This window comes from Rhamphochromis longiceps, linkage group LG1 (genome assembly GCF_057381845.1).
Source record: "Rhamphochromis longiceps isolate RC_006_pf linkage group LG1, R_longiceps_female_GT1.1, whole genome shotgun sequence".
NCBI classification, from domain to species: domain Eukaryota; kingdom Metazoa; phylum Chordata; class Actinopteri; order Cichliformes; family Cichlidae; genus Rhamphochromis; species Rhamphochromis longiceps.
In genome coordinates this window covers 28,382,949-28,398,856 of record NC_140557.1, presented here as the reverse complement: position 1 = coordinate 28,398,856, position 15,908 = coordinate 28,382,949, and the positions used below count along the sequence as shown (strand labels likewise).

General features: G+C 40.5%; 1 protein-coding gene across 5 annotated transcripts in view; it reads right to left on the bottom strand.

Moving 5' to 3' along the window:
• Nucleotides 1–1,412: 1,412 nt before the first annotated feature.
• nhsb (Nance-Horan syndrome b (congenital cataracts and dental anomalies)) overlaps nucleotides 1,413–15,908 on the bottom strand; it is a 53,939-nt gene continuing 39,443 nt past the window's right edge. The window contains exons 2-13 of one of the 5 annotated variants that reach the window (XM_085411646.1): nucleotides 11,794–11,946; nucleotides 11,572–11,708; nucleotides 9,596–9,643; nucleotides 9,321–9,365; nucleotides 9,155–9,196; nucleotides 8,730–8,792; nucleotides 7,723–7,916; nucleotides 6,531–6,682; nucleotides 6,026–6,178; nucleotides 2,558–5,746; nucleotides 2,204–2,327; nucleotides 1,413–2,046 (exon numbers count right to left, since the gene is read on the bottom strand). In XM_085411646.1, the coding sequence (XP_085267772.1) occupies nucleotides 1,413–2,046; nucleotides 2,204–2,327; nucleotides 2,558–5,746; nucleotides 6,026–6,178; nucleotides 6,531–6,682; nucleotides 7,723–7,916; nucleotides 8,730–8,792; nucleotides 9,155–9,196; nucleotides 9,321–9,365; nucleotides 9,596–9,643; nucleotides 11,572–11,708; nucleotides 11,794–11,946 (4,934 nt within the window). Of the gene's footprint in view, nucleotides 2,047–2,203; nucleotides 2,346–2,557; nucleotides 5,747–6,025; nucleotides 6,179–6,530; nucleotides 6,683–7,719; nucleotides 7,917–8,729; nucleotides 8,793–9,154; nucleotides 9,204–9,320; nucleotides 9,366–9,595; nucleotides 9,678–11,566; nucleotides 11,709–11,793; nucleotides 11,947–15,908 lie in introns of all 5 variants that reach the window. The other 4 variants (XM_085411657.1, XM_085411689.1, XM_085411680.1 and 1 more) reach the window with 4 other exon arrangements.

The window sequence follows — 15,908 nt, the reverse complement described above, 5'->3', positions numbered from 1 at the left end:
TTTCTTTATATTCAGTACAAATATACATATGCATTTCACTATAAGATATATTTTCTTTTCAAGGAATATTCTTGAATAATCATGAAGTGCAAAAGCGAAGTTGATACCTTTCCAAATGAACCTCTAGTCAAACCGATTGAGAACCATCTAAAGCATTTTCACCATCTGCACTCAGTGGTGTATTTAAATCTGGTTGAAATGTACCTTTTTTTCCACTTAAGTCAGCACAGCAAGACTGGCCAGCAGCTGGAAAATCTTTAATCAGTCTAAGCATACTAGATTTCAGGGTTGGGTTCATGGTTGACTTTTGGTGAAACATGGCACAGCTCCATGTATACATGCAGAGATTTACAAATTCCCTGCTTAAAACCACCTCTGGTAGAGAAAGGCCACTGTGCGATTGTCCAGAATTAGCATGTATCTTAGACAAATAGGCGCAAGCCCTTGCTCCTTCTTATTAAACACTCAAATCCAAGACGAATCAGTTTAGATCACCGGCAATGTGGTACAAATGTCAACCAAATCTTTCTGCAGAGAAAGATTCATATAATACAAAAGAACCACAAAAATGTCAACAGAAACCAGGATCCAGGGGATGTTTCCATATAGGTTCATGCAACATGGTGAAACTTTATCATCATGTTCTGAGAAGCAATTTTACAAAAATACATGCATCATGTCATCTTTTTGGATATAATTTATGTGAAGAAATATATGATTGGCTCTGTGTGATATACTCTCTATGCCAGGTCTGCAGATGGAAATCCAGTCTAATAAGTCAATGCTGTTTTGAGAGATAACTTCCACAATGAGACAAACCTTGCTGGTTGGCAGGAATATTGAATATGGAGTCTAGGAAGTTGATGCTTTGGGCACCACAAGTTAAAAGAATATTAATTGTCATAAGAATTTTTAAATTGAATAAGAAAGCAGTTCCTCAATGACATACACACACCCACATCATTCACAACACAAGAAGTAGAAATATCAGTGGATGTTGCATGTGCTTGCTCATGCAAACACAAACGCACCTTGTCTACACTCCACAAAATTTCTTTTTATAATTTTTCAAACATTTTGAACTCGTTATTTCTTTCTTTCGTTATTTTTTTAAAAAGATAGTTCAATCAAAATAAGTCTTGCATTTTTTTTCGATGAGGGAATTATTTATTTAATACACTATTTTTTCATAGTTTTTCATAACCTTTATGGTTCAAATCCTCACAACAGTTTGACACCTTTGTATAGAATAAAATATCCACAACCGGATTTATTTCTGCAACAGTCAGATTTTGTGTGTCATAAGAATTACACCATTGGCCTCGATGACACAGCCATCCAAGAAAAGTAGAAGGGACCGTTTGAAATGCAGGGCACAGCTAAGAATAGAGGACATCACGCATCGGGTGGCTTTAGGATGATCTGTCATCATGGGGGCTCCCATCTGAGTTCTCGGTCTCCCCTTCAGAAATGGCTTGCATGGGGGCTGTGTAGAGGCGACTGCGTGTACTGTAGCGACTACTGTTGGCTACAGGGGGTATCCGAGAACGTCCTTGTCGAGATGCAGCTGACATAGGCAGGGTTTTCGATGCAAAACTCTCAGAGTTGGCTCTGGGAAAAAGACCTGGTATCTGGATTGGGTCGAGGCCAGAAATGGGGCTCTCCTGGAGCGTAGAGGGTGGCTCCTCTCCCTGTCTAATGGGCCCTTCCTGGACAGACTCCCCTGGTGTTTTAGGGGTAATAGGGCTTTTCAGAATCTCTGTAGCTGACATGCGATAGCTGGAATCAGTTCTGCTTCCCTTTTTTAACAACAAGAGTTTAAATTCCTCGTTCGACGTACTTGATTTCTTGGCGCTGCGATAGATTGGTACAGGGGCTCGTTGTGACCCAACAGCAGTGGCTAAGGTAGCTGGAATGTTGAGAGGAGGTGCTGGAGGGATAATGACGGTGGACACGTTGCTGGGGGTCACTGGTACTGGAGGGCAGAGACGAGACTTAGCATTTAAGTCGCCAGAATCTTTACGACCCAGGACCTTTCTCTTGGATCTAAATAAGGAAATCACAATACAGTCACAATTAAAGTAAAGACAAGGAATAAACAGAAAACATAAACATGTAGCAGAGTCAGTACAAAAAATAATCTAGAAAATAGATATATTACAAACACTGCATAGACATTGTAATTAAGTATATTGACCAGTACCTGTGTATCATGGCAAACAGGTCCTCAGTTGTCCGGGTCTTATTGGGTGACGTGAGAATGATGTCATCATCCACTTTGGTGTCATCCATCAGAGGGGAGAGCGAATTATCACTGGGTGTGGAATCTGTAGCACACAACATCCCTAACACATGTCATCTGGCTGTCTGATCACTTAGTATACAGTTGATGAAATAGCCATCCCTTAAACTGCCTTTTTTTTTAGAATTTTAATGTTGTTTTGTGATACAACAGCTTAATATTAATAAACATCATGGCATTTTGTGAGATTTTCTTTATTTTTTACAAAATAATACCCTACTTCTTCTGGAAGTGGTATTTTGCTTAGAAACATACCTTTACTGAAGTAATCCTCAGTGTCAGGAGTCGTGGAGTCATCTTTGCTTTCCTGTGGCTGTTGTTGCTGGGCACTTCTGGTAGCACCTGATGTCACTTCCTCCTCTTCTTCCTGTTCTTCGTGTCCTCTATTTCTTGGGTCACTGATTAGGTAAGAATGCAATGTCTCCATTGTGGTACCAGGCACTTTGATTGGACTAGCCCAGGGCCCTGAGTCTGAGTGGGATCCCCCAGCAAACTCATATGCTGGGGGTGGAGGATGATCTGATCGCATACCTCCTCTGGGACATACAGGTCTAGGGGGTTCTTTCACGTGCTCTTCCTCTTCCTCCTCTTCCTCTTCATCATCATCATCATCCTGGGAGAAGGAGCGTTCTCCTAAAACCCTAAACTCAGGATGTGCACGAGATGAGTGGGTGAGCCCTCTGAACTCTCTATGAGAATGGATATGTGTGTGTAGATCCACAGGAGATGGATGGGGAGCACGTGGGACAGGTCGATGCACAGGTGAGCTGTCCTCAGAGAGGTCTGATGATGGGTCCATTCGGGTTCGGAAGGCAGTCATAGCCCAGAAAGTTCCAGGTCCATAGCGGTCCTGTCTAAGTAGCAGGCTTTCATAAGATGGAGGCCCATCAGGATGACGGCCAGGAGGTGTTGGTTGTGCATGCTCAGGGGAGGAGGTGTGCTCGTGACCTGGTGGTCTAGGAGGAGGTCTGCGAGGAGGGAGAGGCCTAGTGTTAGGAGGTGGCGGAGCCAGAGTAGAAGCACTAGGAGGACATTTGGGTCTTGTAGCAGTTTCTGTTACACTTGGTGTTTCCTGGTATGTAGTGTAAGTAATTTGTGGATCTGCAGATTGGCTAACAGAATGAAGCTGCACTGATCGAAGAGCAGACGGTGTTATCGCTGACAGATTTGAACTAGGAATTGTTAATGTAGAGTTTGAACTTGGTGGTGGGTTGGTATTTGATGCTTCAGGAGCCAACAACTTTGTGCCAGTGGCTAAAACATTTGCAGCTCTGTGTTTGCTATGGTGCAATGTGTGCATGTGGTAAGTCCGGTGGGATAACGTGTGTCTGACATAGCCACCATGAAGGATACTGAGATCCAGCTGAGAAGGTGGAGGTGGAAAGTCTGGGTCTCTCTTATAGCAAGAGGAAATGGAAGCTCCATCTCTGGGGAAATGCTGCAGGGAAGCGAGAGAAGACTTCCTCTCTGGCACTTTGGGCTTCCTCTTGCCAGTTGAAGGAGACAATGGTCCTGGGAAAAATGCTGCCGAAGATGTGGGCAGGGTTGATGTAGGTGTTTCTGATTGGCTGGAATAACCACTTGATGGTGAAGCCAGACCAGCCAGTTTCTCAGGAGACCCTAGTTTGAAGTCTTCAGGTGGGAGTGGTGAACTAGTTGCCACGGTGTCTGAAGCCTGGGTAGGGGCCTGGGTTTGGGTTTCTGTGGAAGAGGAAGAGCTGTCTGGTGACTTGATACACTCCATGACAGTAGTGCCTGTGGCGGTGCTTGAGTTGGACATGGATGTGTACTCACCATTGTTGGACTTCAGTTCACTGTTATGAAGCCAAAGGTCTGCATAGTCAGATTGCACAGCACCTTCATCTTTAAATGAGTGTGTATCTGCAGAGCTGAAAGACATGGGCTCTACTATGTCCACGGTTTCCCCCAGTCCCATTCCCCATGTTCCCAAAGGCTCTGCCACTAAACAGGATGTCTGTAATGGTTCTGGAGCAACTCCAAGCTCTAGGTCCAGTTCCAGCTTCATATCTGTGGAAGACAAAGTAAGCTCCTGCTCAATAACCATCTTTGGTTGATCCTGATCTGCCTGTGTGTCCGTTCCGACATCAACACTACCACTGGGTTCCTTTAGTGAGGAGGTTCGTTTGGGTGGTGGAGGTTTGACTTTCGGTTTCCTTAATGAACGAGATGTCCTCCCCAGGGTTAGAGTGCCTGCTCTGAAGTCAGCTGAGGGCTCAGGGTAAACTCCATGTGATAGTGGTGCTGCCACAGTGTTGGACTGACCACAGTCAGGCCCTTGGTCTGCATAGTTATACATGTATCCTCTATAACTCTGATTACACTCTCTGATATGCACAGAGGAGGAATAGAAACCTTCTGTATCAGATGGGTAATGAGAGCCAGGCTCTGTTTCAGTGTTGCTCGTTTTGTCACTGAAGCCAGCTTGGTCTTCAAGGCTATGTTTAGAGCTGTACTCTTGGGTTACCCCATGGCTCTGGCTCAGGTTTTGGGTCTGGTCAGGGTCTTGATCTTGGTCAGTCTGATCTTGGTCTGGAGGGTATGTCCACTCTCCTTCACTGGCTGTACTGACCCCTGCATCATCCAGCTGGTCTGTGGCTGAGGATGTGAATGAGCTTGATCTGTGACCCTGGCCTTGGGGTCTGAGGTCAGAGTGATATGAGGGATCGAGGGAGAATCCCTCATCAATAGCATTGGGCACGGTGTTGAGTGACAGCTCTGAATCACAGTGGGATGAGCCTGTCAAGGGTGGAGAAGAGGGTGGCGGGATGGTTTCAGATGTTTGTGAGGGGCAGGTAGAACTAGAACCACTCCAGTTCCCGCTGGATGACTGGTGGTCTTCTTTGTGATCCACATGGCTGCCTAAGACTCCTGTTGTAGACACTGAATGAATAGGGCTACTAAACGTATCTGAGCTTGACGAGATCTCGCAGCTGCCCATGTCAGCCTTGCGTGGTAACCGTGAACGACCCCTCTCCATCCAGCTATGCTCTGGGCTTCCACCTCCTCCACCTCCTCTGTCTCTCTCCCCAGTTCGCTGCAGCCTTTTTAGGCTTCCAAGCTGTAGCGGCTCTGGAGCTGCTTGGTCATCTGTGCTCTCCTCTTCATCCTTCATCATCATCATCTTCATTCTTGGACTGGGGCCAGCTGGAATAAAGTCCTCTGCTTCGTAAGGTGACAATTCTTCATCCTCATCATCATCGTCATAATTGTCATCGTCATCCTCATCACTATCCATCAGACGTCCACCCTCTCGTGGAAGGCTACGGGAGCGCAATCGCCCACCATGGGATGTGGCTGTGGTGTATGTTGAGTCTGATTGGTCACCAAGAGAAGAAATATTTCCTGTTGAATGGGACAAAGAGGCAGGAATTCCCTGATGGCCTCGCTGAGCTCTAATACGCCTTCTGGAGGGAGCAGCTGTACCTGAAAATGAAAAAACAGAAAAGAGAGAGGGGAACAGATGGAGATATTTCTTAATGCATGTGGCCTGTAGATTGTAACTGCAAAAAAGAATTAATTATAATTCCAGATCAATTAATCAAGTTTAGGGATGAAAGTAGATAAGCAGCTTCGAGATAATTTTCATGCAATGGGATCTAGAGGGTCTTTGAAAACAGAGTAGATTAATCAAGGAGGAACCGTGCTGTAATGTGTGGTAAAAGTGCTCACCCTAAAGAACCTCCTCCAGTATCAGAAACTTACATGCTATAAGAAAATCATCTGTCTGGCAGCCAGAGTCACGAGTGTGATGGAGGCGACCACTGACTGAGAGTTCTTCCTGACAGAGCGAGAGTTGATGTGGATTGGCATGGATAATCACTGTGCGCTCTCTTGCCACAGGTGATTCATCGGAATCTGAAAGCAAAGAATCAAAGTGTCTTTACTTTCGGAAATATCCTGCGCTAACTTTTTCATCTGAGTTTTTCTTCAGAATGTGATATCCACAAACAACCCCGCAGGAAGACGAACCCTTAAATAAACAACAACTTTGTTTTTTAATATCCTTTTGGCTCGCATCTTTAAACTTTACACATAATTGTGAAGTTTTTTAACTCATGATCAAAATAATTCACATTTAAGCCTCTTTAAAAATGGAGAACCAAATTAGCTGTTTGCAAAAAATACATGTCATCTTTTTTATTGCCAAAAGTACAAAAATACATAGTATAGTAAAATACTATGTGAGAAGGATTTTATTATAACATACCCATATCGTGCTGTACTCTTTTGGGTATTCCTGTTATGGTTTTCCTCCTCCTTAGCTTCCTTCTCCTCTGAAGAACTGACTGAGAATGGACTAGAGAGCATCGAGCACTTGCTTCCCTGTCAAACCCAACTCCTGTAATAACAACAATGTATATATAAAATGTTGTTTAATAATCTTTTTAAAGAAACTATCTGGTATGATCCCAGGTTCGGGAATATCTAGATGAGAAAGTCTCTGTTTGGGTCCTGACAAAGGCCAGTAAAAGTCATCATCATCGTGCTATAATGATTTTAGCGTAGGCTGTATGTTTGTTCCTGAAGTCCTCCAAGATGACTGGTTCAATCTTGATTAAACTTACCCTATAAACTGCCTAGGGTACCAAGATTCACAACATCTATATGGCAATTGATTAGAATATTTACTTCAAATAAAATGCACTGTTTCTTTTTCTGTGTATGTGTATATAGAAACTGCACAATCGAGGCCAGTTACACCTTTTCTATGCATGTAAATAGAATCTAACATTTGCACGTTCATATGCTCCTTACACCTGCGTTTTAATAGTCACCGTAGAGTTTAAGCCATAAGAATTGTCAAGTTTTTATTTTCTATCCGGTACGATTCTATACCATTAACTATGGGTGAGCGATGGTCACAACAGATTGCAGAGTAAGGGGAATCTTTCCAGACATGTGCATGGTATGGCCAAAGAACCGTGATAGTTGTAAAAGGCCGCAAGTAGTTGCTGCAAACAGCAGGTTTGGCTGTTCTTTTCTTTGAGGCAATATATTTCTTTGCCACTTCAGTTGCATCTTAATTTCTGTGCTTACAATTAAAAGTTCCTATTATTGCTATTAATGTGCGGTTTAAAGCGTTTGACCTATTGCAAATGGTAAAAGTACTGCTCTTTCCTCTTTTAGTGACTGTTCAAACGTGTACTTTAAAACAGTGTTGAAATTCATATTTACTAGTAACTATGTAGTTTGTATGTAGTTCTTAAATAGAGCTTAAGCTATTAAAGCTTATGATCCCAACATTTACAAATAACAGAACAGATATGTTTAACAGTAACAGCCCATGAATGAGCTGTAGCACATACCGAATAAGGCCTGTGCATTATATGTTTCAGATTATCAACTGATTTAAATGCTGTTTATTTTTCAACTTTATTTTCTCTTTCTTCTTTAACTTACCTGTGACATTGATCGGGATGATACAGGAAGAGATAGCATGAGAATCGCCAGATGACTTGTGATCTGATGGTGGGACGTTTTCCTTTGACCAGTTTGTCTGCTTATCCTGGGTTGAAGGTGCACTGGGGGCTGAGGCCTGGGCTCTGTTGCTTCCCAAGACCTCACCGCCTTCACCTTCCCCTGTAGAGGTAGCCTGTAAGAAACAGGCAGATATTGGCAGCATTAAATGTGCGTTAGGATTTAATTTGAGAAAGTTACAGATTAACAGTAACTACTTACATTGGTGAGGTGAATCTTTTTTTTTTTTTTACAATTTTTCTAACAATATCATATACACTCATGGACACTTCATTAGGTACACTTTGTTCAAATGATGAATGACACAAATATCTATTCGGCCAATCACATGCCAGCAACTCAAGATATTTAGGTTTGTAGACATTGTCAAAATTACCCAACAGAGATGAAATTCAAGAATCAGAATGGGGAAGTGATTTTGAATGTGGTTTGGTTGTTGGTCACAGAAGTGTACCCATCTTCTGGTGGCTGCTTTGAGCATGATAACATATCATGTCACAAAGCGCCAATCATCTCAAACTGGCTTTTTGAACATGACAGTGAGTTCACTGTACTCAAATGACCTCCACAGTCATCAGATCTCATTCTAATAGATCACCTTTGGGATGTGGTGGTGGCACAGAAGATTTACATCCTGGATATGTAGCTGACAAATCTGTAGCAACTGTGAGTTTATCTTGTCAGACCAAAACCTCTGAACAATGTTTCCAGCACCATGTTGAATCTATGATATGAAGAATTGAGGGGAAAAGTGTCCAATCCAGTACTAGTAAGGCGTACGTAATGATGTGTCCAATGAATCTATGCAATAGCTAAGTCTAATTCAAAGTACTCCACACTGAAAGCTGTAGCTGAATGACTCAAACTACTAAACAAGTAATATGATAGGAAGATTAAAAAAAGAAATCAAAACGAAAAAGCTTGGTACCTTTCTATTCCATGGAATGAAGATGCAACTTTCAATAGGGTGAAGTGAGTAAAAGCACTCAAACTAAGAACACAAAATATAACAAAAAATAAATTAATTAAGTCGATGAAGTGACATGTGAAATCCAAAAGATTTAAAGTAATTCCACATAAAAAAGATTAAAGGAAAATCAAAAGGTGACAACTGAACAAGGCGGTGCACTCTTTTCAACCTTTTCTCCCCAACAGATATTTAATCGATGCTGCTACATGTTCCTGTTCTTCAACCCAAAACCCAGGAAATTTTTTTTAACATATGTTATATAGTAACAATCCTGCATTTATCTCATAACATAAAAGCTGTAAAAAAAAAGAAAAGAAAAAAAAACGGTGTACAAATATTTGACATCAGATGTCAGGTATGTCACTCTGACACATCTTTCTTACCTTTCTTTGGATCGTCTGAACATCTGCTTCTCTTGGCCTCTCCTGTAGTAGAAAGAAACACGCACATAAAAGCAAGCATTTTTTTTACACACACAGGCAAATGTTGTAAAGTCTGTCAGGACTGAAAATGATCAATTTTTGGCCAAGTGTAAATGTTCTTTCTTACTTTTCTCTGTATGGTCTGGATTTCTGATTCTTTCACAGGCCTCTCCTTCAAGAGTTTTCAAAACAAGAAAGAGTAGAGCGAGTGTAATTAAAAACACACAACCTCTACACAAAAAAGTTCCAAAGCAATTAAGAAAATAGAAGTGGTATAAAAGATGTAGCATGATAACATGTAGTTCCAGACACACAGCCTTAACTGTGCACAAATGTGCATATAACATAAATTTCACATTAGCATGTGTCAATAGAAAAATCACAAACAAATTTCTGTTTTACCTTCCTGGGTTGATAGTCTAAGTCTCGCTCCCTTTCTGCTCTCTCTTGCTGCATGCAAAAGTTAGAATAAGATATTTTATCATTTTATTGGAAGACACGAAGTACAGATTTCATAAAAACCAACAAAAAGTTGTGCAAACAGCACCACACGACAATTTGAACCAGTTAAGGAAACACTTTAAGTTTATCTAAGCAGCTTATTGTCACCTGTACACAGAATTCAAAGTAAGCAATTTTCTGATTTCATATCAATCAATCAATTTATTTATAAATATTTATGTTGGCGATCGTGGCTCAAGAGCTGGCAGTTCGTCTTCATAATCGGAAGGTTGCCGGTTCGAGCCCCGGCTCGGACAGTCTCGTTGTGCCCTTGGGCAAGACACTTCACCCGTTGCCTACTGGTGGTGGTCAGAGGGCCCGGTGGCACCAGTGTCCGGCAGCCTCGCCTCTGTCAGTGCGCCCCAGGGTGGCTGTGGCTACAATGTAGCTTGCCATCACCAGTGTGTGAATGACTGAATGTAGTGTAAAGCGCTTTGGGGTCCTTAGGGACTAGTAAAGCGCTATACAAATACAGGCCATTTACGAGCACATTTAAAAACAACAAAGGTTGACCAAAGTGCTGTACATAGTTGTGATGACCCACTGCACCCTGCCTTCCTTTTGGCTCATGTGTGTCTTGTTTGCAGGCACTGGAGAGGCAGAGTTCCCGTTTACAATCAGTGACACTGGCAACACCTGGGCCAGTGTGCCAGGACTCTATATAAAAAGCCTTTAGGGCATAGTTTTGGTTGGCTCTGAGACACCAGGTTGGACTTTGGCTGCGTTAGGTTTGGTGTTTTACTTTTGACACTATTAGATGCATCATCTTCCACTCATACATCCCTTCACACACTACTGATGGTACTGATTACACTTACCACTGTTTGTTTTTGACAGTAGGGTTTCTTTTCTGTTTTATTTATTTAAAAGAATAAAGCAGCTTGGAATCAATTCCTAACCATGTCTGGATTTTTTTTTTGTTGTTGTCATGACTGTAAGGCCCGGTTCATGACAAAAAAGTAAAAAGTAGATCAAACACACACAAAGAACAAAACTCAGTCACAATTAAATTATGTGTTTTTAAACGGGTTTTCAAAAATGTCAAGTGATGAAGAGATCCTAGTTTCAAGAGGCAGATTGTTCCAAAGTTTGGGTGCAGCAATCGCAAAGGCCCGATCTCCTCTGGTTTTTAGCCTGCTTCTAGGGACAACTAGACTTATCAGCTGACCTGAGAGTTCTATTAGGAGTTTTTTTTAGTTCCCTTAAAAGCTATGTTTTCAAAATTGTCAAAACTGTTACTGATTTGACAAGTGGATCTGTTGCATCTGAGCTCCACACACAACATTCACAAATGCAAACATTATATTGGTTCAGAGCATGGAGTAGTTTCTCCTACTTGGAGCCACACGGCAGAATTGTTTTAAGACTGGTTTACACAACTATCATGGCCAAAATAACTCACAATGATAATTTTATCACGCTATAAAAATATGTGATTGCAGCAAAAATTATATCAATCTAATTAATCTCTAACTTTCTTTATTGTGTGTTTGATTACTTGTGTTGCATAGGAATCGCAATCAAAATATGGGTGGAGGGAGGTGGAACTCTGACACTGTAAGTATATGAAAATATTATCTCCTTTTATTTTGTTTTACAGGAGTCAACAATAAGTGTTAAGGTGCAATATCAAAATACATGCATTTGACTGAAGAAGAATCTTGGAGATACTGATGCCAAACACCAAATTTTATCACAACTTTTGCTACAGATATTAACTGACCACTGATAAGATGCACAGTCCTAAACGAGGATTTATGAAGCAAGGGAAGTCCCTGGCGTAGTTGCTGTCATTTACGGTGAACCGCATCTTAACTCCACCCTGTTTGTTAAACGTAACATACTCTTAGTTCATGTTACTCTCAGTGAGTCCTTACCGCTCTTGCCAGGCGACTCCTCTGTTGCCGCCGGATGGTGTGGGGCGAAGGGAAGGTGGGCATGGGGGGCGCCACTGAGATAGAGATGGTCACCCTGTTTCTCTCCCGACTCGTGGACCGCTGCCGCTGTTGTTCGTCTGTGAAAACCGAACACACGAGTACAAATTTCCAATCCATACTTTGTACATAATGCAACTTTGCCCCTGATTTTGCCTCTCTCACCTCGGTGCAGAGCTCTGAGACTGAGCTGAGCGTTTCTGTGCAGCTCCTCCAGACACGGCGGTCGGGTGCAAGGATGAAATACATTGTGCTGCTGGTGCCATGGAGCCTGATAGTGAACCGACAGCTTGCTCTCTATGTCGAGGTTTGACACCGCTAAGATGAGAGGAGAGAGACAGAATTAATTCTCTTAAATAGAATCTTTGATATGACTATCCATGTTTAAGTTTTAACTTGGGACTCTTGAATTTGCATGTACAGTCACAAACTAAAATATGGTTTCTACATCATAAATAAACAGGACGCGCAGAAATCAAAAGTGTCTCCAAAAAAATTGAAGCAAAACAACAATTCTATGAATTGATGATGAGGAGAAGAAGGAAAAGCGATCAACATCATCGAGGACCATGTGAAGAAACAGGAGAGAGATGCACTAAATTCACAGAAAGACTATGACAAGCTCCCCAAGATGCTTGAAAAACCTGCCCATAAAATGCTTTAGCATAAAATTAGGAAAGCTGCTGTTGTGCTGAAGGCCAGCACAATAAATGTAGATATAATGTAGTCTTCATTCAATCAATATGACATTAATTCATAAATAACTTCACTTTTGGAATTTTAAATAGTTTTGAAGGCAATATCTATTTACTTTTAGAAGAAAGGGCTTTTGCAGAGTGCTTTGCGCAAACACATACAAGTATACCCTTTGATCCATATTCTTAACTATTTGTTCAGTTCAGGGTCATTAGGAGGCTCGAGCCTATTCCAGCCCTCACAGGACTAACACAGACAAAAAGACGATCATTCACTCCCACCTTCACACCTTTGGCCAATTTAAAATCACCAGTTAACCTAACAAGTAAGTCTTTAGACATGCTTGCAGGGGGAAGCTGGCGTGCCCGAAGAGATCCTACGCAGGCACAGGGAGAACATGCAGGCTCCACACTGAAAGACTTCAGCCAGAACCTTCTTCAAATCTGTTTACAGACAGAATTTGCCAGTCTCTAGTCTGTATGTCTTGTGGATGAAAACACGAGACAAAGCCCTGACACACCAGCAGGTGGCAGCTAAACCCACACCTTAAACTCTGAACATACCAACAGACCACTGTAAATTTCGCAGTCCTTCATGTTTTTATTGCAACAAAGATTTCACCAAAGAAAAATTTCTCCCATCATAAATTATATATATATATATATATATATATATATATATATATATATATATATATATATATATATATATATAATTTGTATATAATTCTCAAAGTTGATGTTCACACAAGAAGTGAAAGAATGACCGATACGGGCTGTTAAGCTCTTTAACTTATGCAATCAATTGTCTTATAACTCATAATTCAAAATGCACTTGCATCCTTGGAAGCCACACTGTATGTCAGTAGCCACGCAACCTTCCTTATATGTGCCTGCATCCAATTATAATCAGACAGCATTTGGCTCATGTAAACTACAAGGTTAAAAAACACAAAGTCCGTTCAGTGACATCAAGCAAACCATTACAAATTACAGTTACAGACAAAGTCACTTTTTTAGATTTCACATCTGTATAATTCATAAAGATAATGTTTTTGAAGATATAACAAGACTTCACACAGCCGAAGAAAAGAACTTGAACTTTTTTAAGAGAAACGAAAATATATTTTAGTTTCATTACAAGTAGGACAGACAAGCAAAATATATTGACCAAAGCTGGAAGAAAAGTTGAGTGTCTGTACATTGCTGACCACATTATGTCCATTAAATTGGTACATTGTTGCTGTTTAGTACAACCAGCATTTCTATATGAGTACTCATAAAGTGTGGTATGATCTTAATCAAGTCAGATTAAACTGAACAAACTGAAAGCATGAATGCTGACTTAAAGTCCCGTATCTTGCCAACTTTCTCTCTTTATCCATCATTGCTCTCTTTTTTACTCTACGTTTAAGTCTCTGTTTCCCCAAACTGTGACATTTGCAGATGCAGTGTCAGCAACTTGCAGAGGGGGAAGTATGAAAGAAAAAAGTAGAGTACAAAAGAGAGTAAATGCCTGAGAATATCAAACAAAATTTTGTGATAAATGCATGCAGACGGTAAAGAGAGATCTCAAAACGATTTGCTGAACAACTTCAATACCCCCCCCCCCCCCCCCCAAAAAAAAAGTATTGATGAGAAACAGAGAAAACAAACAGATGAGAAAAAGATAGCATTTTATGTTGTATCAACTCTTAGATCAACAGTATCTAAGTTTAAAGGCAGAAAAATGTCAGTTTGTTTCAACTGGACAATTATTGTGTGTTCAGATGTTACAACCCCAAAATTGGCAACCCAGTTGCAATGCTGTAACACTGCAATTAACCAAACAGCAAATTGAAGCACCTATATGTCAAACAGCTGCTTTTATTACACTGACAGTGTTGGATGAACACAGTTTTGCCACATGCAGTTTCCTTTCTCTCACCATGTTGGGTGTGCTGAATATCTGCAGGAGGTCTGGTGGCACTTATAACAGCTTGAGAGCTTGGGCACACTCCAAAAAAAAACTAAAAAAAAAAAAAACTCTAAATATAAATAATCCTAGTAAATTAAAAATGAATTGAATTCAAATGAAAATCGAACAAACAGAGCTTATTAATCTAGAAATCATGAAACTTAACTCTTTGAAATACATGCTTTTAAATCTGATACTGGCAACATGTTTCATTCAAGTCATGTTTACCTCAGTGTTGCATCATTTTTTTAACAGCACTCTGTTTCAGAGCTGCTTTACCGTAGTTGAAAAAGATCTTTTCTTTCTTCCCAGTTTTGCTTGATGTAAACTTCAGATGTTTAACTTCAGCATAAATTATTCCCACTTCTGATAGATTTGATCAAAGATTTGGCAATAGTATTCGTAATCTGTGAAACAAAAGGGATGGAAAGAGGATGCCATGCCTATCTGGGATGCTCTTTTTAGACTCAGTCATGTTATTAATAGAGCTTTATTAATGAACTAGTTGTGAGATGTCTCACCAGGTGTTTTTTTTAAGAACTGCAAAACTGTTTGTTGCCTTTATATCACTGTTTCATTTAAGAGTTTTTACCAGCAAATTCAACATATCTGTCAAAAATAATCAACATTTTTTAAGTTGTTTTTTGTGCTACTTTTGATTCAATATGTGCTAAATGATCTAAAAATGTGTTTTTATTACCATTTTACACAGTGTCACAACTATACTTGTATCAAGGTTGTATGAAGCAGGACTACAACCAGACATAATCATCTGTGACAACTACACATGTCCCAGATTTAGCATTAACTTTTCTATTACTGGTCCAGCTATATATATATATATATATATATATATATATATATATATATATATATATATACAGATTTTGTATCTCTCTCTTTTTTTTAATCTCTTTCAATCTCTCTTGTGCAGATGTGAGTGAATGTAAGTCATTAGTAGAATGTATTGGGTGTATCTGGGTCAGGCAGTATACACCCTAGGCAGTAGCTGCAGAATCTTGTCATAGTAGACAGCTGTTATATAAGAAACACAAGCCAGCCAGTTCTGCTTAGGAAAATTGCACTGTGAGCGTATGGCAACTCAAACGGTGCAACATCTCATATTTTCTGAGATTCTGGTTTTGTATCTCCTCCTGGTCCACTGTGGCCTTTTTCTGTGGAATCTGCATGGTCTCCTTGTGTCTCTGTGGGTAACTGGTGATTCTGAGCCGGCTGAGAATGTGAGGTAGATAATATGCTCATGCATGGAATAGTGTACTGTATTAAAGTATTTTGAGTGGTCAGTGTAAGTACAAATGACTATAAAGATGTAAATGGTGTGAATCGTCAGACACCCCACGATATGATATTATCACAATACTTCACTCAGGATCTTTGCTGGGTGTAACACGTTACTGTGATTACATGATATTTTTCAGTAGCACAGTAATGTAAAGAGTTACTGTATTTACATTACAGTTACAATTACAAGCTACGATCAGCTGATTTTATTTCATGTGTGCAAAGAGAAAAATGGCACAGTGGTACAGCAATAGAGCTTTTGAGGAGTGGAGATACGGAAATTACTTTAATTTTTATTGCACAATAGGATGAGAGTGCGATGGTAA